At 56.2% G+C, this 25,651-nt stretch overlaps 1 protein-coding gene across 3 annotated transcripts; it reads left to right on the top strand.

Annotated features, from left to right (window-relative positions):
• The first annotated feature begins 1,904 nt into the window (after positions 1-1,904).
• Positions 1,905-19,500, top strand: COL1A1 (collagen type I alpha 1 chain). Of its 3 annotated transcripts, none has more exons than XM_081581271.1 (51): positions 1,905-2,125; positions 3,619-3,804; positions 3,972-4,006; positions 4,114-4,149; positions 4,239-4,340; positions 5,160-5,228; positions 5,446-5,490; positions 5,649-5,702; positions 5,884-5,937; positions 6,442-6,495; positions 6,613-6,666; positions 7,001-7,054; positions 7,142-7,186; positions 7,303-7,356; positions 7,472-7,516; positions 7,684-7,737; positions 7,977-8,075; positions 8,162-8,206; positions 8,304-8,402; positions 8,535-8,588; positions 8,754-8,861; positions 8,940-8,993; positions 9,274-9,372; positions 9,530-9,583; positions 9,670-9,768; positions 10,381-10,434; positions 10,629-10,682; positions 10,801-10,854; positions 10,953-11,006; positions 11,443-11,487; positions 11,579-11,677; positions 11,957-12,064; positions 12,639-12,746; positions 12,943-12,996; positions 13,206-13,259; positions 13,480-13,587; positions 13,674-13,727; positions 13,846-13,899; positions 14,039-14,200; positions 14,289-14,396; positions 14,542-14,649; positions 14,754-14,807; positions 14,902-15,009; positions 15,559-15,612; positions 15,732-15,839; positions 16,182-16,235; positions 16,526-16,633; positions 16,723-17,005; positions 17,115-17,305; positions 17,592-17,834; positions 17,950-19,500. In XM_081581271.1, the coding sequence occupies exons 1-51, from the start codon at positions 2,023-2,025 to the stop codon at positions 18,094-18,096; spliced, it is 4,383 nt and encodes a 1,460-aa protein (XP_081437397.1). In that variant the 5' UTR covers positions 1,905-2,022; the 3' UTR covers positions 18,097-19,500. The 3 variants fall into 3 exon arrangements, with proteins under 3 accessions (XP_081437397.1, XP_081437396.1, XP_081437398.1); XM_081581270.1 differs by having other exon boundaries at positions 3,610-3,804; XM_081581272.1 differs by lacking the exon at positions 4,114-4,149 and having other exon boundaries at positions 3,610-3,804; positions 4,218-4,340.
• Positions 19,501-25,651: the final 6,151 nt, after the last annotated feature.

Below are 25,651 nucleotides of genomic sequence, written 5' to 3'. Positions count from 1 at the left end.
CACGCTGGAGGGGGCAGGAACTGCCATCTCAGCACCTCAGCCCCCAGCCCTGCCCTGCAGTAGCTGGCATGATGGGGGCAGATCCTGGGCCACAAGTTGCTGCCACATGGTGGGGATAATTGATGAAAGCCCATCCCTCCATTGCTGTCTCCAGCCCTGCCTCTCTGGAAACTCTATATTTTCCCTTTAATTATAGCCCCTGCAGTCTCCCTCTGCTGCCCCACCCGCACCGCTCATCCTGGCTGCCCACGGCCAGCCGGCCAGCCTACGTGGCTCCCTCCCTTTCTGTTCTCTTGGTCTTTTTTTTCCTTTGCCTTCGTTGCACAAAACCAGCTGGGGGAGGGCGTGGAGAGGGGCGGGGAGGGGGGGAGGCAATGGAATCTTGGATGGTTTGGGGGAGGCGGGACTCCCCGCTTCCACGTTTGCAGCCCTGGAGTGATGGGGGTGGGGAGCTGCCGGGATTGGAGTTGACGGGGCACTGCAAAGGGACCCTCTTTGACTTCTCAGATTTTGGCAGGATCAGCAACCTGGATAGATTGAAGTTGAGGTAGGGCACTGGTGGGAGGTTGGGACATAGAGAAGGCAGGACGCTGGCTTCTAGAGTCATCTCCTAATATAGCCTGTTGTTCTTGGGGTCTCCATTGCTTTTCAGGGTGTAGATTCTCTCCTGGTTCCAGGGACAAAGAGCAATGAATGCCCTGGGTTTCCAGGAAAGAGGTGAGGCGAGGGAAACATCTTCTAAAATAATGTCACTCACCTGTAATTCCACCTCAGACCTCCAAGGCAAGCCTTCCCTCAGACACCCCAATTCTCCCATATGTCCCCAACCCTGAATCCAGGTACAGAGACAGAGCTTTATGCAGCCTCCAGAAGGAGCACCCTGTCTCTTGTCAAGTGCTCTCCAATACAGTTCTCTCCAGTTTGACTGTGCTGGGTAGAAGGGTGTCTAAACAGGCCGTGGCTATGGCCGCGACAGACCCTAACACAAGACCCTTTTCTAAGTCACCAGTGACCACGGCCCTTCTATGCAAACTTACTGCCCCTGGGGTGGAAAAATCCTATCAATTTCCCACCACCACCCTGCTGCCCCATCACTCAACACCAAAGCTTTCTTCTGGAGAGACCGCATACTCAAATTTTTCACCCAGTGCCTCAGCACTCCTCCTCACCCCATCTCTTTCAAGCATGCTAGGGTTTAGGGGAGAGCATTTGAGTCTATCCTGGAGCCTCAGGCGTAGCAGAATTGACATCCTCAAAACAAAAACCCACCCTAAGGGTCTGATTCTTAACATCTATAAATGAATCTGTCTTGTTCCCCAAATATTCCTACGTTCCATACCCCAGCCACACCAGAAGACACCCTTAAACAGGCACATCTTTTTAAATTCTCTGGTTCTCCTGCTTTAAAGTGGTCCCCAGCTGCCTCTCCATACCCATCCCTGAGCTCTTGCTCTGGATGTCAGGAGGGCGAACAAGGCATGGCAAGCAGGACCCTCTCCCAATCACCCCGAATCTTTCCATCTTTGAAAGCCTCCCTAACCAGCTCCCCAATTCCAGTCCCCTCCCTGAGACTGGGGGTCCTAGAAAGAAAGCCGAAGAGGCGCCCCTGCCCACTATTTAGCCGACAGTATATTGAGGACCTAGCCGCACCCCAGCGGCAGCATCTCTGGCCCAGACTGAACTGGGGGGCTGGGGAGGCAGAGCTACGAAGGGGGGAGATGTGCGGTGGACTCCCTTTCCTTCCCTCCTCCTCCCCCTCTCGGTTCCGACTCCCAAATTGGGGGCCGGGCCAGGCAACTCTGATTGGCTGGGGGACGGGCAGCCGGCTCCCCCTCTCCCGGGGGCAGGGTTCCTCCCCGCTCTCCATCAGGATGGTATAAAAGGGGCCCGGGCCGGTGGTCGGAGCAGACGGGAGTTTCTCCTCGGGGTCGGAGCAGGAGGCACGCGGAGTGTGAGGCCACGCATGAGCGGACGCTAACCCCCACCCCAGCCGCAAAGAGTCTACATGTCTAGGGTCTAGACATGTTCAGCTTTGTGGACCTCCGGCTCCTGCTCCTCTTAGCGGCCACCGCCCTCCTGACGCACGGCCAAGAGGAGGGCCAAGAAGAAGGCCAAGAAGAAGACAGTAAGTCCCAAACTTTTGGGAGTCTAGGGCTGCTTGCTATCCTGCCCTGCGTTCGGTCCCGGGGGTCTGCGACTTAAACTGAGACTCGGGATGCTCCGGAGGCTCAGGGATGGAAGGAAGATGGTGAGGGCTCTTCCTCGGTGGCCTCTCTGCGACGGGGTGTTGATGAAGGCCCCCCAGGAGTGAGAGGGGAGGATGCTGCACGGCACGAATTGGCGCAGGAGGAGTTCTGAGCGCGCACTGTGAAGTACAGCGGGAGAAATAGGGTCTGGGCACCGGTTTGGGGGAAAGTACGTCGAAGATGGGATGGAGGCGCCGAGTCGGGAATTTGGAGCCCAAGATGTAACAGTGATCAGGAAGGCTATGGGATGATTCATCAGGAAAGACTGTTTGCCCTCTCTGCGGGCTAGCAGTGTTCCTGGGGCCGCGGAGGTCTTGGACTGAGGGGGGAGGGGGCGCAGAGAGTGGGCGGGTTGAATGATGAGAAACTTTGGCGCGGACTTGGCCACGCAGGGTCTTTGCGCCCTCTGCTGATCTACACTGGGCAGTGCGCGTCCTTATCCAGCGCTTCCCCGCGCAGGAGCTGGAGCGGGAAGACCGGGATTGTTGCTGGGTGTGGACCCCACCTCTAGATCTGGAAAATAAAGCTGGAGATGGGATAGACCATCTCTAAAAGAAATAGGTAGTTTAGGGAAATTGTTTAGTGTTGCCCCGCCACCTAGTGGCTGTCTGGGTAGACGATCTGCGGTGGGCGTGGTTAACTAACCACTTACTGTTGCGGACTTTCTGGTTCTTTGACTAAGAAGTGACCCAGAGCACTGGCTGGCTTTGGGAAACGGGGATTGTCCCTGAGCGAGGCCTTTTGAGACGTCTGGGCGCCGGAGGTTAGGGCGTACCCTATTTTTACCGTACATTTCAAGTCTCTGGGCGGGATCTCACGCCAATCAGCCCCACCCCATCCTCTTAGCCCCGCCCACGCCATCCCACCTGCCCCGGGAATGGGGCGGAATCTGGGTTGAACCTCCCATCTCTCCTCCCATTTTCCTCTGAAGTCTCCAACCAAGGTCACGCCCCACAAGCCTGCCCTCGGGATGGGGCCCCTCTCTTCCCACTTCTCCATCTCCCACCCCCACCCCCACCCAATGGCTTTTTATTTCACTTGGCTTCAGCGCCAATGGACTGAGGTTACAGTTGGAAGCGACCCCGGCCTAAAGCTTTGTTTAAATTCCTGAGAACTGGAAAGAGTTATAGCTGCCCTGGCCAGGCGCCTCGGCGCTGTCACTGGCTCTGATGAGGAGCAGATGAGCTTTTAGGGATTTGAGGAAAGGAAAAACAAAAGGACAAAAAATGCAAAGGCGGGAAATGGAAAATCTAAATGTGCCTCTAAGACCGAAGGGAAGGGACGGTGGGGTTGGGGTGCCTGGAGCCCCGAGGTGGAGGACTCGCGCGCCGCTGACAGCCCCCATCTCCCTGTCTTGCTCCAGTCCCACCAGTCACCTGCGTACAGAACGGCCTCAGGTACCATGACCGAGACGTGTGGAAACCCGTGCCCTGCCAGATCTGTGTCTGCGACAACGGCAACGTGCTGTGTGATGACGTGATCTGCGACGAACTTAAGGACTGTCCTAACGCCAAAGTCCCCACGGACGAATGCTGCCCCGTCTGCCCCGAAGGCCAGGGTATATATAGCTCGGGGCCTGGGCCGGGGCGGGCCGGGCGGGCGCCGGGCAGGGGCTGGGGGAGATAAGGGGGGACGCTCCTTAGCCCCTGTCAGGGGAGGCCGCTGTCTCTGGGAGCACCTGGAGCAAACCTTGCCTCTAAGTCACGTCTCTCCCCACCCCCCCAGAATCACCCACGGACCAAGAAACCACTGGAGTCGAGGTAATCTTCTGCCCCTTTGCCATCGACCTTCGCCACACCCCGCCCCCCAGGACTCGTCATGGTTCTTCTCTAACCCGGTTCCTTTTGTTTCTCTTCCAACCCCATAGGGACCCAAAGGAGACACTGGCCCCCGAGGCCCAAGGGTAAGCGGCGCCCTCTCGCGGCTGTCGGGGGAGGGAAGTGGGCGTGGCTCCCGGCCTGCGCTCACCAGGCCCGCCCTCTCCCGCTGCAGGGACCCGCCGGCCCCCCTGGCCGAGATGGCATCCCTGGACAACCTGGACTTCCCGGACCCCCTGGACCCCCCGGACCTCCCGGACCCCCTGGCCTCGGAGGAGTAAGTGGAGAGTCGAGGCTTCTGTAGAAGGCCTTAGGAGCCACCTCTGCCCCTACCCCCACCCCCGCCGGTGTTTTCGTTTGCTGGGTTTTGTTTTGTTTTGGCAGATGGCATACTTTATATTTTGAAATAATTTCAAACTTATAGGGGGAAAAAGGGAGAAGAGTTGCAAGAATAATGCAAAGAACTTTCATATATCGTTCACAATTTGTCACAGTTGCTTTATCAGTCTCTATGTATACCTAAAATTATCGGGGGTTTTTCTCTGAACCATCTGAGAGTAATTTGCTGGTATTGTTTCCCTTTGCTCCTAAATACTTTAGTGTGTATTTTCTGAGAGCTAGACCATTCTCTTACATGAGCATTACATAATGATTACATTTTAGAAACTTAACATTGACGTGATACTATTATCTACTATGCAGTCCATATTTAAACTTCACCAATGTTTTCCATAATGTCCTTTACACCATTTTTTCCCCCCTGATTCAAGATCCAATCCAGGGTTATGAATTGCATTTAATTATCATGTCTCTTTAATTTCCTTTCACCTGGAACATTCCTCAGACTTTCCTTGTCTTTCATAACACTGAACTGTTTTGCAAAAGCCAGCTGTTTTGTAGACTGTCTCTTAAATTGGGTTTGTTGGATGTATCTTCCTGATTAGATTCCAGTGATACGTTTTGGGCAAGACTATGCCACAGGTCATGTTGTTGTCCTGCATAGAGAATGTGATATCATTGTGTCCCATTACTGGTGATATCTTCTGCCTTTCAATTCACTACCCTGACCCTGTTTTCTCTGCACTCTCTCTTCTAGAACTTTGCTCCCCAGTTGTCTTATGGCTATGATGAGAAATCAGCAGGAATTTCCGTGCCTGGTCCCATGGTGAGTCATCAGCAGACGATGTAGAGGACAGAAAAAGAGCAGACGGGCCAGTGAAGGCGCATAGGGTGGCACAGATAACTTGGGAGGTCAAGATGACCTTTGGGACCTCAGAATCCAGAGAGTACATGAGGCAGCTGGGTGGTCCGAACAGGAACCATGGGAGATAAATTTTACTACCGAGGCTTCACTATGTCCTCTCTTTCTTTTCCTTCCATAGGGTCCTTCTGGTCCTCGTGGTCTCCCTGGCCCTCCTGGCGCACCTGTGAGTATCCAGGATGTCTAAACCCCTTTGGGCTTTGGGCTTTAGAGGGAGGATTGGCATGAGGGCAAGGAAAGTACTCAGAGATCTCTTGGTGAGATGGGGGACATGTTGGCAAGGACCTGCCCTTCTAACCCTACCCCTCTCTCCTTGTCCTCTAGGGTCCTCAAGGTTTCCAAGGTCCCCCTGGTGAGCCTGGCGAGCCTGGAGCCTCAGTAAGTGGCCCCTGATTTGTATTCTCTATGCAAATATACACCCCCTCTACAAATATATGGATTCTCCTATTGAAGGACCACCATCTAGGGTCTTTCTTACCTCCTTCTTCCAATCCTAGCCTTCCCCTTCTTTTCTCCTTATCCTGGTCGTTCTAACATCCTCTCTTCCTGTCACCTCTAGGGTCCCATGGGTCCACGTGGTCCCCCTGGCCCCCCTGGCAAGAACGGAGATGATGTAAGTAGCCCTGGTGAGGAGATACCATCTGACTCCAACCACCTCTCCATGGGTAGGCTCCAGCAATCTCTACCCTAGTGCCTCCACCACCGTTGGGAGTGACACGCAGAGAAAGAGGACATGTTCTCCCTGACATATGGGGCTGCCCTTGAATAGGGAGCTTCTTGGGATGTTTCCTCATCTTCCTAACAGACATGGCTGTCCCTCCCCTCACCTCGGTCACCTTAAGCAGTCCCCAACTCCATCCTTGCTGTGAATGGCTTCCCTAGGTGTAACCTCAGGTTTGCATTCCATGTGGTGAGATTAAGATGCTGGTGACAGAATAAACAGAAATTCTTTGGAGGGAGGCAAAATTCACCAAGTGAGTGTTTCATAGTACATTTAAACTGAGATAAGATTTTGGGTCCCGAAGCCTGACCCTCAACAATCCCAAGAAGACCCAAGCCTGCCATGCTTTTTCAACCCTAGGGGCATGGGCACAATGGCCTTTTCTTTTTCTCTCAGGGTGAAGCTGGAAAGCCTGGTCGTCCTGGTGAGCGCGGGCCTCCCGGACCTCAGGTGAGCAGGATGGTGTGGCTGCCTCCAGGCTTTGCTGCTTTGGGGCTTCATTTGGGAGCTGTGTCCACAGTGGAGTCCTCTAACGGCCCTGCCTTTGTCTCTTTCTTTTCTCTCCAGGGTGCTCGGGGATTGCCTGGAACAGCTGGCCTCCCTGGAATGAAGGGACACAGAGTGAGTCTCCTTTGTATCATCTAAGTTCCCAAAGTCCCAGTGTCATATTCTAGTCCTTTCCCCCAAAGGATCCTGGCATGCGTCGTGGTGGGTGGTAGCTACATAAGAAGTCCCAAGGGACAGACTGTAAATGTCCAAGAGAACTTCCCTTCATTGGGAAAGAAATCCCAATAAAGGGAGGGAGGGAGATCTTGGGTTAGTTGGGGTTTAGTCTAACTCAAACACAGGGGGATAGATGTGATGACCTCCTGAGGCTCCTTCTCTGGGCTGGGCGGGTGTCAAGGTGGTCCACAGTATCCACAGGGTCTCACTTTGGCCCTCCCTCCTATCTTAGGGTTTCAGTGGTTTGGATGGTGCCAAGGGAGATGCTGGTCCTGCTGGCCCCAAGGTAAGATGCTGTGTGATGGTCATGGTCGTTCACCTCCTCCACAGTCCCACCAAGAACAGATTCCTCACTCCATTCTCTGCTCTGTAGGGTGAGCCTGGTAGCCCTGGTGAAAATGGAGCTCCTGGTCAGATGGTGAGTGTGTCCAGTTCTAGAAGGAAGGGAGGGAGCAGGGTGTAGGAGCAAGATGGGGGCTTGGGGAGAAGGGGGTGTCTTCCATCTCACTTGGCTTCTCTTGGTTTTGTTATCAGGGCCCCCGTGGTCTGCCTGGTGAGAGAGGTCGCCCTGGAGCCCCTGGCTCTGCTGTAAGTACTCCTGGCCCTTTGGGGAACCCAGAGCTCTGGAAAGCGTTCCTTAGGAGCTAAAGGGACTGACCAGTGCTCAGTGCCTGTAACCGGGACTTCTCCTACTCTTCCGCAGGGTGCTCGAGGAAATGATGGTGCTACTGGTGCTGCTGGACCCCCTGTGAGTACAGCCTCTAGACCTCAGTGCCTGGGACTGGGGAGGGGTCTCAGTGTCAGCTCTTGTGGCTGACATCAGGGCCAGGTCTCAACCCCAGGACCTCTTCTGTCCCAGGATGTGACTTGCAGCTGCTATCTTCCTTCTTGCTAACATTGCCCTTTTATTCACAGGGTCCCACTGGCCCCGCTGGTCCCCCTGGTTTCCCTGGTGCTGTGGGTGCTAAGGTGAGACCCCCGCCCTCCAATGAGCAGAGATCCCATGGGCCAAGGGGTGGGCATCTCCTTGCTCCCGAAACCAGAAGGACCCAGAATCAAGAGAGAAGCCTAGTCCCCAACATCTTTGTCCTTCTCTGATCTTGGAGTCATGACTCTTAGTCTCCTGTCCTGGCCCTTCACTCCTTGCCATCTGGAAGTGAGGTTGGGTTCCCAGGGTGACTTCTGGCATATCCTTTCTTCCAATTCAGGGTGAAGCTGGTCCCCAAGGACCCCGAGGTTCTGAAGGTCCCCAGGGTGTACGTGGTGAGCCTGGCCCCCCTGGCCCTGCTGGTGCTGCTGGCCCTGCTGTAAGTATCACTTGCTCAGTGCTCCCATGCCCCTCCCTAACTCAGAGTCCTTGCCTTTCACTCACACACCTCCCTCTGTGTTACAGGGCAACCCTGGTGCTGATGGACAGCCTGGTGCTAAAGGTGCCAATGTAAGTATCCTGCAGGTTTCAGAGCTGCCCCTGGTACCCACCTTCCACCTGCCCTGTGCCCTCCTCTCCTGGGCTCAACTTGTCCTGCCTCCCTCAGGGCGCTCCTGGTATTGCTGGTGCTCCTGGCTTCCCCGGTGCCCGAGGCCCCTCTGGACCCCAGGGCCCCAGCGGCCCCCCTGGTCCCAAGGGTAACAGCGTAAGTACCACAGTCTCTCTTCTGTCCCACCTCCTACACTGGATCTGAGGCCCTTGTCTGGAAAGCATGATGGTCCAGGCCAACTGAGGACTGTACCCATTCTCCACTCATCTTCTTCTCCCCCTTACTCAGGGTGAACCTGGTGCTCCTGGCAACAAAGGAGACACTGGTGCCAAGGGAGAACCCGTAAGTCCCTTCGCAGCTCCGTCTGTCTACCCCGGAAGCCCCTGGGGGTGGTCCCGGGAGGAAAGGGAGACCCAGGTGCTGGAGACCCAGCCTCAAGCCAACTCTGGAACTGGCACCAGAACAGCCCCTCACTGCGGGCTGCCCCCTCCTCTCTGCCCTCTCCAGGGTCCCACTGGTATTCAAGGGCCCCCTGGCCCCGCTGGGGAAGAAGGAAAGCGAGGAGCCCGCGGTGAACCTGGACCTGCTGGCCTGCCTGGACCCCCTGGCGAGCGTGTACGTGCCCCCTTCTTCACCCCAGTGCCGACTTGGTGCCCACGTGTCTGAGCTCACTGACCTCCTCTCTTCCCACAGGGTGGACCTGGTAGCCGCGGTTTCCCTGGTGCCGATGGCGTTGCAGGCCCCAAGGTAACCTCTCATCACGACTGGGAGCCTGACCCTGCCGCTCCCCGGGCGTTACCTTCCTCTCCCAGATGTAGTCAGCCCCCTTCCCACCCCCACCACCCAGTCCATCAGTGCCCACACTGTGGCTGCCAACCTCATCACACTCAGCTCACCTTGACCTTCCCACCACCACCAGTGCCCCTCACAGCACCCACCCCCATGGCCCAGGAGGAGGAAGATGCCAGCCCATGATGAAGTGGCCCAGACTTGAGACCCTAATTGTTGCTGTGGCTCCCCCAACCAGGGTCCTGCTGGTGAACGCGGTGCTCCTGGCCCTGCTGGCCCCAAAGGTTCTCCTGGTGAAGCTGGTCGCCCCGGTGAAGCTGGTCTGCCCGGTGCCAAGGTGAGACTCCAGCACTCTGCCCATCCTATGTGGGCCCTGGAGCAGGACCACAGATCCGCCTTCTGCAATGTCCTCCACCCAGCCTACACCTTCCTCCTCCCCGTCTCCCACCACCTGTATCCTCCACTCCACTCACACCTCTCTGCCTCCCCCTTAGGGTCTGACTGGAAGCCCTGGCAGCCCTGGTCCTGATGGCAAAACTGGCCCCCCTGTAAGTATCACTCCTCCAAGCCCCTGTCAGCCTCCTGACTGCTCACCCTCTGTCCTCACCTCTGCTTGTGTACCTTCCATCCCCAGGGTCCTGCTGGTCAAGATGGCCGCCCTGGACCCCCAGGCCCTCCCGGTGCCCGTGGCCAGGCTGGTGTGATGGGTTTCCCTGGACCTAAAGGTGCTGCTGTAAGTATTCAGGGAGGTGTGTCACAAGGACATACACACTTGGGGTGAGCGTGGGCGTGGGGGGAAGAGTCCAGGGTCAGGGCCCAGCTCTGCCACTGACTTGCTATGTGGCCTCAGGCCACTTACTGCCCCCCTCTGGGCCTCAGTTTCCCTATTCCATAAAATGAGAGACCTCCCTTTGGCTTCACTACCATTTCTCTAGCCCTGGAAATAAGCATTGTTGCCCACCCCCACCCCCCACCCCACACACACTTGGGGATACGATGGACCTTTTACATGATAGTCATCCCCAAATCTTGGTGAGTTCTCTGAGGCTCAAAAGGAGATTTGAGAGGAATGAAAGCCCTTCGGAGCTCAGGTGTCCGAAGGCATACGATGGGGAGGAGAAAGGGAAGAGGGTGAGAGAGGAGCCCAAGGGGCAGGTTGTCTGGGAGGAGAGGGCTCAGGAAGAGGCCAAAAGATGGAGCAGTCGAAGCCAGCAGAGGCCTTCCTCAGGGACCAGAGCTGACAGATGAAAAAGATCCTTAAAAATGCCACTCAAAGTAAACAGGAGGGACCTAGGAGGCCTGGTTTCCCATTTCAACTCCCTCAACCCTACCTCTCTTTCCCCAGGGAGAGCCTGGCAAAGCTGGAGAACGAGGTGTTCCTGGACCCCCTGGCGCTGTTGTAAGTATCTCCTTTTGGTCCCTGTCCCTTTCCTGCTCATGTCCCATCCCTATATCCTGCAGAAGGGATACAGAGACTCCAGCCCATCCCTAGGGCATCAGGACCCCCAGCTCCAGGCCCCTTACCTGTTATGCTCTCTTTCTCAGCTGCCCACCCACCTCAGCACTCTAACCCCTTTTTTATTCTCTCCCTAGGGTCCTGCTGGCAAAGACGGAGAAGCTGGAGCTCAGGGACCCCCAGGACCTGCTGTGAGTGTCCCTGAGAGGGAGGCCTAGGGAGGGGGGCGCTGTGGGGCAGGAAAGGGGAGACAGCCCCCTGCTCCCTTCTCCTGGGCCTTCCCATGACCACAGCATTCCCTCCATGCAGGGCCCCGCTGGTGAGAGAGGTGAACAAGGCCCTGCTGGCTCCCCTGGATTCCAGGTGAGGTCTCACACTGTCAAGGTATTGGGAGAGGGGTGTGAGGAACACTTCTTCCAGATTCTAAGCCCATTCTTCCCTCCCCTATTTCCCACCTACAGGGTCTCCCCGGCCCTGCTGGTCCTCCTGGTGAAGCAGGCAAACCTGGTGAACAGGTAAGGTATAACAGCTGGCTGAAGAGATGGGGAGTGCAGGAAATACAGAGGGAGAGTCCAGCCCTCCTAGCTAAGCACACAGCCATCAGCTAGAGGGATCAAGTTTAGGCTTGAGGAAGAGCTTCCCATTGTGAAGGGCGCTGCACAGAGGGGAGCACAGAGCTGCACCCCTGCATGCTAAGATTTGGAAGGGGCTGCATGGCTGGGGGTCTGGATGACTTCTTTTTTAGAGCTGCTGGAATACTCTGGCTTCCCTCAGCTTCAAGTTCAGGGAAGGTGACACATCCTGAGGAAGGATAACCTCAGTTCAGTGCTCAGAACGGGTTGGTCTCTAATCACAGACCCTAAGGGCTAGCTCCCAGGTGGGCAAGAATGTTTCCTAGTGGGGAGGGCCAAGTTGGGTTTTGCTCACTGTCTCTCCCTCCCTTCCCCTCAGGGTGTTCCTGGAGACCTTGGTGCCCCCGGCCCCTCTGGAGCAAGAGTAAGTAGAGCCTCTTCCTGCATCATAGAGATGCCCTGCACTTGGGCCTGTTTCTGGAGCCACCATCACACACCCTGTCCTTCCCTTCCAGGGAGAGAGAGGTTTCCCCGGCGAGCGTGGTGTGCAAGGGCCGCCCGGTCCTGCAGGTCCCCGTGGGGCCAACGGTGCCCCTGGCAACGATGGTGCTAAGGTAAGGGCAGCACGGGGACCAGGTCTCACCCTTCCAGTGGTGGGGGCCGCCTGGCTGGGACCAAAGCCAGCTTGATGTTGGGGAGGGGTGGCGGGACAAAACTAGGGTAGGGTCCATGTGCAGGCTGAAGTTCTGGGCTGTGAGCCTTTTCTCTTAGCTAGTGCCTGTCTTTGGCCTCAGAACCAAGCCTAGGAGAAATTAAGAAGAAGCTCAAAGTTGTGAGCGAGACCTAGTTCTGAGATCCCGAGCCTCACTCCAGTCTTACTGGTTGTCATATAGGGTGATGCTGGTGCCCCTGGAGCCCCTGGTAGCCAGGGTGCCCCTGGCCTTCAAGGAATGCCTGGTGAACGAGGTGCAGCTGGTCTTCCAGGCCCTAAGGGTGACAGAGTAAGTTGAACTCCCCCTCCCTTGAGCCTTGTGTAGTTCCCATCTCTCTCTGCTTTAAATCCCTCAGCATCTTTCATTCTGCTCCCTGGAGTCTTTTCCTCTTCTTCTTAATCCTCCTTCTTCTCTGGCCTCTTGGCTATCATCTACCTATAGTTCAGGCCCTTCCCTTCCCATGTGTTACCATGGCGACAAGCAGTAGTGGGTGCCTCCTGGACGAGGGAGCCCTTATTTAGGAGCTTCTTAACCTAAAGTGTTAGTCGCTCAGTTGTGTCCAATTCTTTCCAACCCCTGGACTGTAGCTCACCAGGCTCCTCTATCTGTGGGATTTCCCAGGCAAGAATACTGGAGTGGGTTTCCATTTCCTTCTCCAGGAGATCTTTCTGACCCAGGGATGGAGCCCAGGTCTTTCCTTGGAATCCCCACACAGGCATCTTACCCCTGAAAGATCTTGTGTTCTTAGCACATGGGGGGGCAGGGCAAACATAAGCTGGGGAGGGGTCCCAGACACAAGCAGGATGCTGAAGGTCACCTCTTTGCCCCACGCCAGAAGTCTCAGGCTTTCCTATGTCTTTAGGGGGATGCTGGTCCCAAAGGTGCTGATGGTGCTCCTGGCAAAGATGGCGTCCGTGGTCTGACTGGTCCCATCGGTCCTCCTGGCCCCGCTGGCGCCCCCGGTGACAAGGTGAGATGGCCCCCTTCTCACCTTCTTCCCTAACACACAGCTTCCCTTGTGAGCCTGGGCACTGCTCTGCAGTGCCACTCCAACTTGGCGACCCAACGGTGGGGGGACCAGGAGGGAGGAGGACTCCGCTGGGGTCATCTGGCAGGAGTATTCAGCATGGCACCCTGATCCCGAGCCTCTTGTCCCTCCCTTTCAGGGTGAAACTGGTCCTAGCGGCCCAGCCGGTCCCACTGGAGCTCGTGGCGCCCCCGTAAGTACAGAAGATCTGGTTGAGGCCCCGTACTTGGCCCTTCTCTCCATCCTGCCCCCAGCCCTCTTTCTGTCCCTTCTTCACCTTAGCTCCCACTTGCTCTGGTCCCTGGGCAGTGCTCCTCAGGCCCTCCTCCCCACCCTCCTGTCCATCCCCGCCTGCCTTCCCCTAAATCAGAGCCTCTCCCCATTTGCCTCCTTTTCTTCTAGGGTGACCGTGGTGAGCCTGGTCCCCCTGGCCCTGCTGGCTTCGCTGGCCCCCCTGTGAGTACCAAGATCCCTTTCATCTTCCATCTCCGACTAGGACCTGGGGCTTTGGGTGACTGGATGAGGACAGAGGCGTTGGCCGAGTTTAGAGGCGGGTGGAGGGGAGATTGTCTCCCACTGAAAGTGTCTTCCTGCCTGGAGTTCCGGTGCCCCCTAGGCAGACTTCCTGGGTGAGCACAGACCTCTCCTCCACTCACCACACTCCCTCCTCCCCCAGGGTGCTGATGGCCAACCTGGTGCTAAAGGCGAACCTGGTGATGCTGGTGCTAAAGGTGACGCTGGCCCCCCCGGCCCTGCTGGACCTGCTGGACCCCCTGGCCCCATTGTGAGTATCTCACTGTTTAGGCCCAAGCTGCCAGCATGCTGGACTCAGGGACGGCCCAGCCTTGATGCCTCTGTGTTCTCCTCCAGGGTAACGTTGGTGCTCCCGGACCCAAAGGTGCTCGTGGCAGCGCTGGTCCCCCTGTGAGTATGCACTCTGCCTCTCCGCTGAAGCTCCGCCCAGGCAGTGTTTGGAGGTGGGGCAGCTGGGCCAGGTGAGGGGCTGTTCCCCCTCTGATCACTTCTTTGTCCTCTTCTCCAGGGTGCTACTGGATTCCCTGGTGCTGCTGGCCGAGTCGGTCCCCCCGGCCCCTCTGTAAGTGTCCGTGTTGGAGACTCCACTGGTCTGGGAGGGTGTGGGACACAGGCTGTCAAGAGTGTGGTGGGCCTGACTGAGGCCTCAGGAATGCTCCAGAATCTGCTGGACTCTGACATCCCCAATTCTCCCCGTCCAGGGAAATGCTGGACCCCCTGGCCCTCCTGGCCCTGCTGGCAAAGAAGGCAGCAAAGGCCCCCGTGGTGAGACTGGCCCCGCTGGGCGTCCCGGTGAAGTCGGTCCCCCTGGTCCCCCTGGCCCCGCTGGTGAGAAAGGAGCCCCTGGTGCTGATGGACCTGCTGTAAGTGCCCACTCCAGAGGCGTCCAGGGTAGGGGGCATCGTCCCTGGCCATTGAGAGTCATCTCACTCCTGTCTGCTCCCCCTACAGGGCGCTCCCGGCACTCCTGGGCCTCAGGGTATTGCTGGACAGCGTGGTGTGGTCGGCCTTCCCGGTCAGAGAGGAGAAAGAGGCTTCCCTGGTCTTCCTGGCCCCTCTGTGAGTGCCCCCTCTCCTTGGGGCAGGACCATTGCAGGACTTGGAGGGTGCAGGATGGGGGTGGTAGGGTCAGCAAAGACAAATGTGGGGGACCATAGGGCCCTCTCCCACCCCATCTCTGGCCTGACTCTTTCTTCTCCCTCAGGGTGAACCCGGCAAACAAGGTCCTTCTGGAGCAAGTGGTGAACGTGGCCCCCCTGGTCCCATGGGCCCCCCTGGATTGGCTGGGCCCCCTGGCGAGTCTGGACGTGAGGTACGTGGTTGCCAGCCCCATGCCAGTGCCCTCACTGTGACCATTTGGGCCTTGGCCTGAGGCTCCCTTTCCTTGGCTGATGTTCACCTCCCCGCCCCCTGCAGGGAGCACCTGGTGCTGAAGGATCCCCTGGACGAGATGGTTCTCCTGGCCCCAAGGTAAGACGGCTGCATACAGGACCACAGCCCCACAGCTGCTCCCACTGGGCCTCTTCAGCTGGGGCTCACCGGATTTCCCTCCTTCTCCTCTCAGGGTGAGCGTGGTGAGACTGGCCCTGCTGGACCTCCTGGTGCTCCTGGCGCTCCCGGTGCCCCCGGCCCTGTTGGACCTGCTGGCAAGAGCGGTGATCGTGGTGAGACTGTAAGTAGCTGGGCCTGGCTTGCTGCTTCTGCTCAGGCCAGGGACTCTCCAGACCTGCCGGGGGATCTGCAGGTGGACACTTGACTTCACCTAGGCAGGGGAAGAAAGGAGGACTTGCAAGATGTCTGGCCCTTGGCCTCCCTGAAAAAACTGAGCCATAGCAGTTTGGGTTTTTTGAACCTGAACCCCCCCACCACCACCACCACCATTCTCTTTGCTTCGCCCTGCCATAAACGTTTCTCTGCTCCAAACTCAGTTTGGACTGTTTATTAGAAAAAAAAAAAATTGAGCCACAGCTCAGCCTCAAGGCCCCTCCCCAGCCAGTACCCTGTTTCCCCCAAGGAATGGGGTTTGCTCACAGGCGCTCTCCCCAGCTTACACAAAGCCTAAATCTACTTGAAGATTCACCTGGGGTCAGGAGGGATGGATGTGGTAGGAACAGATGTGAAGGAATTTGGCCAAGGGGAGGTCTCACCTGCAGCTCAGGCTGTTCCAGCCCTGAGCCGGGCTCCTCCGACCAGGATCTAATGCTCTCTCTGCTCTCCCCAGGGTCCTGCTGGTCCTGCTGGTCCCGTTGGCCCTGTTGGTGCCCGTGGCCCCGCTGTAAGTGCCCTGCTCTGGCCCTCACATCATCCTCAGAACCCTTGTCCAGATGGGGACTGTACCCCTGCTCAGTGCTAACAGAACTTTCACCTGACAGCCTGTCCTCATCTCTCTTCTAGGGACCCCAAGGTCCCCGTGGTGACAAGGGTGAGACAGGCGAACAGGGCGACAGAGGCATTAAGGGTCACCGTGGCTTCTCTGGTCTCCAGGGTCCCCCTGGCCCTCCCGTGAGTATGCCCAGCCCCTCCCCAGCCCCTAGCTGACATTGTATCTTCTTTCGTCATCTCCCCAAGCCCTGCTGTGTGATGGGGGGAGGACACTTTACCTTAGTTTCCCTTTTTGGACAGTCCTTCTCCTCGTTTGTGGGGACTGGGGTCTGAAGACCAGTGGGCATTTCCAAGTAGCTTCTAAGAGGGTGAAGAGTGCACCAGGAGGGGTCGTGGGAGGGGTCTCAGCCTATGGACACCCTGGGGCTAGACTTCCAGAATGACACGGTTGGAGGCAGGGGGATGTTGCTGGCCGCATCTGACCTACACTTGGCCTGAACTGCCTTCCCATCCCTCCTGCAGGGCTCTCCTGGTGAGCAAGGTCCTTCCGGAGCCTCTGGTCCTGCTGGTCCCCGCGTGAGTCATCTTCTGTTTATCTGCTCTTCCTGGGTCCCTCACCCCTCTGGAGAAGGGTCTGGGGCAGGGGATGAAAGAAAGGAACGGGGTCTGTGGGCAGCCTTACGCAGCCTTTGGCCTCCAACCCCCCCCCAACTCCTTCCTCCCACAAAGTTTCCGTGGGAATAAGCCTTATTATAATAAGGCTGGGGAGCCTGAGCCAGGCAAAGTGGGAGATGGGCTTTTCTGCCAGAGCTGGGGTGGGCCCCTGCTTTCCGGAAGTCTTTCTCCAACCAGCTTCCTCCCTGCAGGGTCCCCCTGGCTCTGCTGGTACTCCTGGCAAAGATGGACACAATGGTCTCCCAGGCCCCATCGGTCCCCCTGGGCCTCGCGGTCGCACTGGTGATGCTGGTCCTGCTGTAAGTCCCCTAACCCTGTCTGCCCATGGCCCCCCAGCCCTGAAAGCACCGAGCCCCGGTAATCCCCACTCTCCTTCCTCTCTGCACAGGGTCCTCCCGGCCCTCCTGGACCCCCTGGTCCCCCCGGTCCTCCAAGCGGCGGCTACGACTTAGGCTTCCTGCCCCAGCCACCTCAAGAGAAGGCTCACGATGGTGGCCGCTACTATCGGGCTGATGATGCCAATGTGGTCCGTGACCGTGACCTCGAGGTGGACACCACCCTCAAGAGCCTGAGCCAGCAGATCGAGAACATCCGGAGCCCTGAAGGCAGCCGCAAGAACCCCGCCCGTACCTGCCGTGACCTCAAGATGTGCCACTCTGACTGGAAGAGCGGTGAGGGCCGGCCCAGCTGTGCCTCCCCCTCCTGCCGTGATGGGGCTGAGCCCTGAGGGGTCATCATACCATACATCCCCTGATGCCATCTTACCTTGCCCCACCCCAGGAGAATACTGGATTGACCCCAACCAAGGCTGCAACCTGGATGCCATTAAGGTCTTCTGCAACATGGAGACCGGTGAGACCTGTGTGTACCCCACTCAGCCCAGCGTGCCCCAGAAGAACTGGTACATCAGCAAGAACCCCAAGGACAAGAGGCACGTCTGGTATGGCGAGAGCATGACCGGTGGATTCCAGGTACGTGAGCTGGACCTTGTAGCCAGTCTTAATAGAGATGGGTTGGCCCAGGGATCAGAAGGGCCTGAGGGTAGGTCCTGGGTGGACCAGACCTTGCTAAGTGTGATGGGCTGGGAGACAGGAGACTGGGGACCTTGATACTGGCTCAGACATAGGGTGCCTGGGGGGTAGCGGATGCCACCTCTGGAAGTGGGGTTCTCTGGGGTGCCCTCAGAGGAGTCCAGGGAGGGAGGCGAGGACTGGGGGCTCAAACAGCCATTCACTCCTCGCTCTGCCACCCCCACAGTTCGAGTACGGCGGCCAGGGCTCCGATCCTGCCGATGTGGCCATCCAGCTGACTTTCCTGCGCCTCATGTCCACTGAGGCCTCCCAGAACATCACCTACCACTGCAAGAACAGCGTGGCCTATATGGACCAGCAGACTGGCAACCTCAAGAAGGCCCTGCTCCTCCAGGGCTCCAACGAGATTGAGATCCGGGCCGAGGGCAACAGCCGCTTCACCTACAGCGTCACCTACGATGGCTGCACGGTGAGTCCAGCAGGGCCCCTGTGCTGGTCTTTGGCTTTCCCGGCAGGCCCGGTCCCACCACCCCTTCACTGCCATTTGGTGACGCCCCTCTCCCATTGTCTTCCCTTCACCCCAGAGTCACACCGGAGCCTGGGGCAAGACAGTGATCGAATACAAAACCACCAAGACCTCCCGCTTGCCCATCATCGATGTGGCCCCCTTGGACGTTGGCGCCCCAGACCAGGAATTCGGCATCGACATTAGCCCTGTCTGCTTCCTGTAAACTCCTTCCACCCCAACCTGGCTCCCTCCCACCCAACCCACTTGCCCCTGACTCTGGAAACAGACAAACAACCCAAACTGAAACCCCCCAAAAGCCAAAAAATGGGAGACAATTTCACATGGACTTTGGAAAAGATTTTTTTTCCTTTGCATTCATCTCTCAAACTTAGTTTTTATCTTTGACCAACTGAACATGACCAAAAACCAAAAGTGCATTCAACCTTACCAAAAAAAAAAAAGAATAAATAAATAACTTTTTAAAAAAAGGAAGCTTGGTCCACTTGCTTGAAGACCCACGTGGGGGTAAGTCCTTTTCTGCCCATTGGGCTTATGACACCCCAGCACTGCCCTTTCTGCTCCTTTCTCCATGCCTTCTTAGGGCCTCCCCTCCGCTGCTCCCCAAATCTAAGTCTCCCCAAAAGACACAGGAAACAATGCATTGTCTGCCCAGCAACCAAAGGCAATGCTGAAACACCCAAATGGCCCCCACACTCCCAGCCCACTCCCTTCACCCAGAACCCCCAAACCCTGGGGGACCTGGAGTCCTCAGACTACCAAAGAAGCTTTACCATCTGGCATCCCTGTGGCCCTGGCAACATTTCCTCTTTGTTTTTTGAGGGGAGCATGCCAGGGGGACCACTGGCCCTTCAACACCGGGTTTGGAGGAAAGTCAGGAGGGGCCAAGACAGAGCAGAAACATCGGATTTGGGAAACAGGACATTCCCCCCATGCAACCTGGCTGGGTGGGAGAGACCACTCTGCTCCTCGTGTAATTGTATCGCTGAAAGACTACCTCGTTCATGTCTTTGTGTGTCACCGAGGCAACTGCGTGGGGGCGGGATGGGGGCAGGGTGGAAGGGGGTCCTCATTTTATATCAAAGGTGCTACATCTCTGTGATGGGGTGGGGTGGGGAGGGAATCACTGGTGCTATGGAAGTGGAAACACACCCCCCCTCAGGCCAGCAAATGTTCCTTTTTGTTCAAAGACTTTTTTTATTCTTTGTTTTTTTTCCTTGTGGATGGGGACTCATGTGAATTTTCTAAAGGTGCTATTTAATGTGGGAGAGAGTGCCGCCTCCAATGTTACTCGCTCTCCACCCTCTCTTCATCCCCCCGGGCGCCTCTCACCTCCTCAGGCCTCTTGCCTCTCTCTCCCCGCCTCTCCCTCCTCTGAAACCCTCTCTCCCTCTTGAGCTGCATCCCATTCTCGTGGCCTCTCTCTCAGTCTGTCCCGCGTCTTCTCTCACTGGGTTTCAGAGCACAGTTTCCCAAAGCACAAAGCAGTTTTTCCCCCTAGGGGTGGGAGGAAGCAAGAGACTCTGTACCTATTTTGTATGTGTATAATAATTTGAGATGTTTTTAATTATTTTGATTGCTGGAATAAAGCATGTGGAAATGACCCAAACCTATCTGCAGTGGCCTCCTAATTTCCTTCCTAGCAGTTGGGGGAGGGGAGGCCTGGGGAGGGAGGTGGGTGGGCTCTCCTTGGGTGTCTGCCCCTTCCCTGCCCCTCCCCCTCTAGCACTCTAGACGGCCCCTCTCCCTCCCTCTTGCCTTTCCTAGGCCTATACCCTTTCTCTTTTCTCCTGCCATCTTCCTCGTGTGTCTCCCATACCCTCTTGTCCCTTACAGTGCCAGACAGGCAACCCTTTTGTGCAGCCACACACACACACACACACACACACACACATCTCCGTGCAGCCCTGCTCTGACCCAACCTCAGGCCCACGCCCATGCTCATCATTGTCATCAACTCTTTCTGCCCCCTTCCATTGCTGGGGGCATCCTGCAGGGTTGGGGCGGCTTTGGTAGCACTTCCTCAGCGGGGGGGTGGGCACTGGGAGGCCCATGGTTGTGGGAGAGAGGTGGGGCGGGGAGGAGAAACTAAGAGTCTCCCTGGGCAAATGCAGAGAGTCATCTGACTTCTTCTCCCTCCTTGTTCTCCCTGAGCTCCTCCAAGGGAGCATCCAGCAGTACTGAATGAGAAGGGGTTGCTGAGGCTGCCCTGAGGGCCAGAGGAGACCAAAAGGAAGGAGTGCCTCCTGCTGCTTCTTCTGGTCTCCCCGGGAGGAAAAGGGAGAACCTTGGGCCTTAGGGAGCCACAGTCCAGGTCCTTTCCCGGTGCTACCGGAAGGCGACAGGCCTTCCTGACCAGCTGGGCATGTCCTAGATCTCTCTTAGCCGTCTAAGTCCCCAGAACATGGCCCCTGGCCTGGGGAGTTCATTTTGACCAACCCCTGCCTCCTGCTCGTTCCTTCTCATTTTTAAAAATTCTTGCTTCCTCTTCTTCCTTCTTCTCCTTCCCTTCCCCTTTCCCTCACCCTCTGCCTGCCCCTCCTGCTGGCCTGAGAGCCTGAGGCCCCCCACAGGGAAGGTGACTGGCCAGATCCCCAATCTCAGGGAAGAGGGACAGCAGTGTGCAGTCTGTGGGGACATAGCAGATCCAGGGAGTCAGAACTCTGAAGCATACCAGGCGCCCAGAGATCTAGAGATGGGAAAAAGTTGACAGCTACCCTGTCATGCAAACCTCCCTGCCCCCTGTAAGGTCTTAGAGCATATTTTTTTGGGCAGGAAAGGCCCACATCCCTCCTTCAGGTCCACAGAGAGGTGGACAAGTCCTCAGAGTCCATTGTCTGCCTTGGCTGTCATTAAATAGTCATGGGGGTTAACTATAGCCTTTAATAATTCATCATTAGCACTTCTCTCACCTTCAGGATAGTGGAGTTCGCTTAAAGATGACAAAAGATTGTGGCTTTAAACAAAAGTTTATTCAATATGCAAATTATCTCAAGTTACCTGATGATCCTCTGATCAATCCAGTGAATGATTGGTGACGCAGGCCTGACACCAGCCTCAGCAACCCATCCACCTGGACCTCCTGCTCCTTGGCGCCCTTGGCCATCTTGATCCCATCTCCATCTGCCCCCACAGGGGATCCAGAATCTACCCAAGCCTGGCATCCAAGGGTTTACCTGATCACTATGCACCTGTTTGTTCTCACTGTCTCCTCTCGTGCTCACACTTGTCACACCAGCAATTGCACCGCACTTCTTAACTGCTAGATCTTTCTTATATTTCAAATGTCTCACTGTCCCCTCATTCTCCTGCCCAACTCAAGCTGAGTCTGACTTGAGTTTCCAAAGCTCTCCATGTCTGCAGAATTTATCTCAGCCTTAGACCAGACATTTTCGCCACTGTTGTGCTGTCATATTATCACCCTGTGATTCTCTCCAGGTCAAGTGGAGTTAGCCGAGGCAGGCTGGAGGCCAGGTACTGCAGTACTGGGTGCAGGTCTGGGCATAGATGCCGGGGAGACTAAAGAAAGAGAAGGTGAGGTTGAGAGGTGGCCCTTTTAGGAGAGCACGTGGCGTGTGAGCATCACTGCCAATAAGAGTGAGCAAGTGTGAGAGGAAGAGCACATACAGACCCACGTGCGAGCAACTAGCAGTGAGAAGTGTAGGCCTGGGCTTGCTGCCATGAGAAACACGCTCTCTGTCTACCAATACGGTAGCCGCTAGCCACTGTGGCTGTAGGGCACTTGACATGAGGGTGTGCCACCGAAGGACTCCATTTTCCATTTTATTGTATTTAACTTTAATAGCTGCCTATGGCTTGTGGCTACTGAGCTGAGCAGCACAGTTCTGTGCAAAGCGGGGGTACTACGCCTCTCACTACATGTGCACAGATTTACACGTGGGTATGTGTGTGTGCTTGCAGTGTGCACATGCATGCGTGAGGGCATGCGAGGTGACACCCACCGCTGGTCAGGGCTGCGGTGGTGACAGAGCCCCACTGTGCAGTCCCGCCTGTGTCACGTGCGTTAGAGCCAGACTGTGGTTCCAGTGTGTGTGCAGGACAGGAGGGGAGGGGGACAAAGGGGCCATTGTATTACATTCCAAATTCAAGCCCTCCTCTCTGCTGACATCACAGCTGCCTAAATACAGCTGTTCAGAGCTGCTCCCCGAGACCCGCTGCCCGCACGCGTGGAGGCACCGCGGCCCGTTCTGCCTGCTGCTCCATGGACTCACTTTTGCTTTTCGGTGAGGGAATGGGTCATGGTCCTGCAACTGATTTTTCAATCAAATCTAGATCGAAGATTCTAGAAAGAGGGGCAGCTACCTTTGGATTTTTCACTTTTTGCTTTCTCTCAGAATCCTGGGGCCTTTTTGTGGCTCGAACCCATCTCCTGGCAGGACTTTCTATAACTGAAACATGGCAGATTTGCCCTCTTTTTTTTTCAGGCTTTTTAACACTCAGCTCCCTAGGTGCCTCTAAGACAGAGCTGGGTGATGTTGAGAGGGGCTTCCCAGCTGAGCGTGGGAGCCTCAGGCCAGGCGCCCACAGGGACAGGTGGAGCTGACTGCGGGGCTGCTGGAGCAAGCACCGGGCTCTGAAACAAGACCCACAGGAGCAGAGGGAGTGAGGTGGGTTTCCGCAGTCATCCCTGGGTGAATGAGAAAGTACCCACTCACCTAGGACCAAATGCTTCGATGTTCAAAGGGATCCTGCACCAGTGTGGATGTGTGAGGGACAATGGAGGGGTCTACATACATGGGGCATGTATGCATAGACATGATTGAGGGCATAGGAGAGTTTGTCTGTGTGATGAGGATGAAAGGGAGATGATAGAGCAGGGAGGAGTGTGGGGGGAATGAGGAGAAGCTGGGGGCAGGGAGGCCACCATCCTGAAGTCCATGGCCACTGAGGCTTTAGTGTGGGTCAGCAGCTTTGTCCCTGCATCCCCTTCCAGGTGTGAGGGCTGAGAGATGTCCATGGACCAGGAGGCAAAACCCTGGAAGAAGGAAGGCTTTTGTCTCAGAGGATGATCAGGCCCTTACACTCACGGAGAATCCAGTGCTTTGCAGGGGATGTGCATGGCAAGGCCTGGAGGGAGGTGAGTCCAGTGCAAATGGGGAATGGAGAGACTGGAGTTTTCTCTGCATAAGACAGCAGTGGAGGAAAGGAAGATGGGGTAGGGTGGAGACCAGAGCACATTTTAGAACAAGAACGCCACCACATATTCAATGCTAGGTGACTTCACTGCTGTGAGACAAACCGCTCCCTCTCCTCAAGGCTTCTGAAAACTAATGCATGCAGAGGCCTGGAGGGAGCAGGTGTTCTGGAAAGCGGCTGAGTTCCGGTTTGGGTTTGGGTCAATCTGGACTTGAGATACAGGTAGGACCGTGAAACCAGTACTACCCAATACAAGTAAAAAGTGAGCCACATGTGTAATTTTTCATTTTCTAGCAGCCGTACTAAACATATAAAAAGAAACAGGGAATGTTAATTTTAATAAGATATTTTATTTAACCCAGTATATCCCCAAATATTATCATTTCATGAGCATATGAAATGATATGCAGCATATGCTGCAAACTGCAGCATATCTCAGTTTGGAAGCCACATTTCAAGTGTTTGGTGGCCACAGGTGGCCAGCATCTGCCTTAGCAGACAGAGCAGGATTGGATAGACAGCAGGTCAGAGCCCAGGAGCAGGCGAATTTCAGGCTCCTCCCCACCTCACTGCTTGAACTCTTCGTAGAATGGAAACTGAGCCATTTCGGGTCTTAGGGGACAAGGAGACCTCACAGACCTCTGGTTCTGGGGTGACCATGTGAGTACTTGTATGTAATAAAGTTTTCATTCTTGGGAGCTGCCAGATGCCAGGCACTTGCCTAGTTCTCCCAAACTCTCACAAAAGCCCCCAGAACAGTTACAATTAATGTCTGTGAGTAAACTGAGCTGTGATGGGAACCCTGCTCACTCTGGCTCCAAATCCCAGCATATACACCAAGGGAGTCGCTATCAAATGGGCATAGGTGTGAGCATGCATGTATACATTTGAACATGTCTCCAGAATAAGGAAGAAGTGTGCATGCGGGGGCTGAGGCCAGCTTAGGGGTCCCTGGGTCCTCATGGCTGGCAGAAGGTCCTCTCACCAGTTTGAGAGGTGGTGAGGAACCGTCTAGAGTCAGGTCATACGTGAGAGCTGTGTTTGGGATGAAGGTAGAGATACGGGGTCCTGTGGGCAGTGTGGGTGTGGCGCTGGAGGAGATGAGAGAGGGAGTGAGATGGAATCTCAGGGAGGAGCAGCTATTTGTCCTTGGTGGTGAGGGGCTGAGGTATGACTGCCAGGTGGAATCTTGCCCCTCCAAGCATATGTAAAGGGGTGCTGAGTGCCAGGGCAGTGGGGCTTGCGTGTGTCCGCGTCCAGGCACAGCTCGCTGTCCTCTGCAGTCACGCTATCCCCCTAGTTATGTCTGGGCCACTTCCTCCTCGGCCAGCAGCCAGGCTCCCGTGTGCTCCTGGTAGCTGAGCTGGGAGGGAGGCACTGCCAAGATCCCAAGGCACACGGAAGTGTGGGTCTGGTCTCAGACTCTCCCATCTGGGTGGAACAGGAAGAGCGCTTGGGTCCAGGATAAGAGGGTGGCCTCTTCCTCATGGGGGTAGGGGCCGGACAGGGAGCAGGGAAGAACCATCCCAGACTGCAGGCTGACTGCGGAGAGCCTCCAATCTGAGCAGCTCCGGGTTTCAGCCAGATGAGGGCCCCCAGGGGAAGGAGGAAATTGCGAATGAAAAGTCAGAGAGTCCATGTGATTGGGGGTTGTTACCTAAAGAGCCCCTTGAGTTTATTGAGCACATATATTCAAGAGGCTTGGATCCCCTTCCTGCCTCCATGGATGCTTCTGGGATTAACTAACCAATGGGTTTGGGGTGGCCAGCAGGGAAGGGGGGCACCCACAAGATAATGGTAAAAGCTCTAGCAGTGGCCTTGCTCACCTCACTCTCTTTGCCCAGAGAGGAGGAGCAAGCTACTCAAGAACCCTGAGCGGCCCGGACCTGATGGCTTCCCTTTACACATTCTTTCACACGACTTTCCTGAGCGCCCGCTGTGTGCAGGCACTGCCCCTGGGGGAGCACAGAATCTTGCCCTCCTGGAGCTTACCCTAGGGCCAAAGCTGAGCCCAACAAGGTGCTCATACAGGGCACATCCTATGGGCCTGGAGTCATGGGTAGAGAGCGCTCTCTGAGTAGGGAGAAGACCGCTCTAGAGACCTGACATTTGCACAGAGGCCAAAATGACTGCACTAAGGGGAAGTTTTGTGGACATAGAAGACTGGGGGTCCCAACAGAGGGAAGAGCAGGGGCTAGGGCACTGAAACAGGGGTGTGTTAGGAGACAGTGTGGCTGGAGCAGGCAAGCATGGGGAGCTAGGATGATGAGGTCAGAGGCATACATGGGGTCTCTAAGCCTGGCCAAGACTTTGGGTTTTCCCCTTGCTGTCACGGGAAGGCAATGGAGAGTTGATAGCAGAGGGGCGAGACTCCTTGATTTTTCCTTTTAAAGAACTGGCCTGACTGGTACTGGAGGTAAGACAAAGGGGGCAGGGAGGCTACAGGGAGGCTGCTTTTGGGGTCCAGGAGCCAGATCCTGGAGCTGGCCTGGGAAAGTCATTGTGGAAGCTGTGAGAAGTGAATGAATTCAGGATGTATTTTCAAAATGGGGATTCTGGGAAGTGAGAGAAAGGGGAGGGGAGTCCAGGAGCAACTTGGGGCC

Source organism: Giraffa tippelskirchi, chromosome 3, assembly GCF_054371585.1.
Source record: "Giraffa tippelskirchi isolate mGirTip1 chromosome 3, T2T-mGirTip1v1.2.pri, whole genome shotgun sequence".
Classification (NCBI taxonomy): domain Eukaryota; kingdom Metazoa; phylum Chordata; class Mammalia; order Artiodactyla; family Giraffidae; genus Giraffa; species Giraffa tippelskirchi.
Note: the sequence above shows the minus strand (reverse complement) of the source record. Positions and strands in the feature narration are given on the sequence as shown.

What these genes read in the sequence shown, in the direction of transcription:
- COL1A1 (XM_081581270.1), top strand. Translation starts at nt 2,023, where the DNA reads ATGTTCAGCTTTGTGGACCTCCGGCTCCTGCTCCTCTTAGCGGCCACC. An exon ending in CTGGTGCTGCTGGACCCCCT is followed by an intron (nt 7,517 to 7,683) that starts GTGAGTACAGCC and finishes TTTTATTCACAG; the next exon opens with GGTCCCACTGGCCCCGCTGG. An exon ending in CTGGCGAGTCTGGACGTGAG is followed by an intron (nt 14,650 to 14,753) that starts GTACGTGGTTGC and finishes CGCCCCCTGCAG; the next exon opens with GGAGCACCTGGTGCTGAAGG.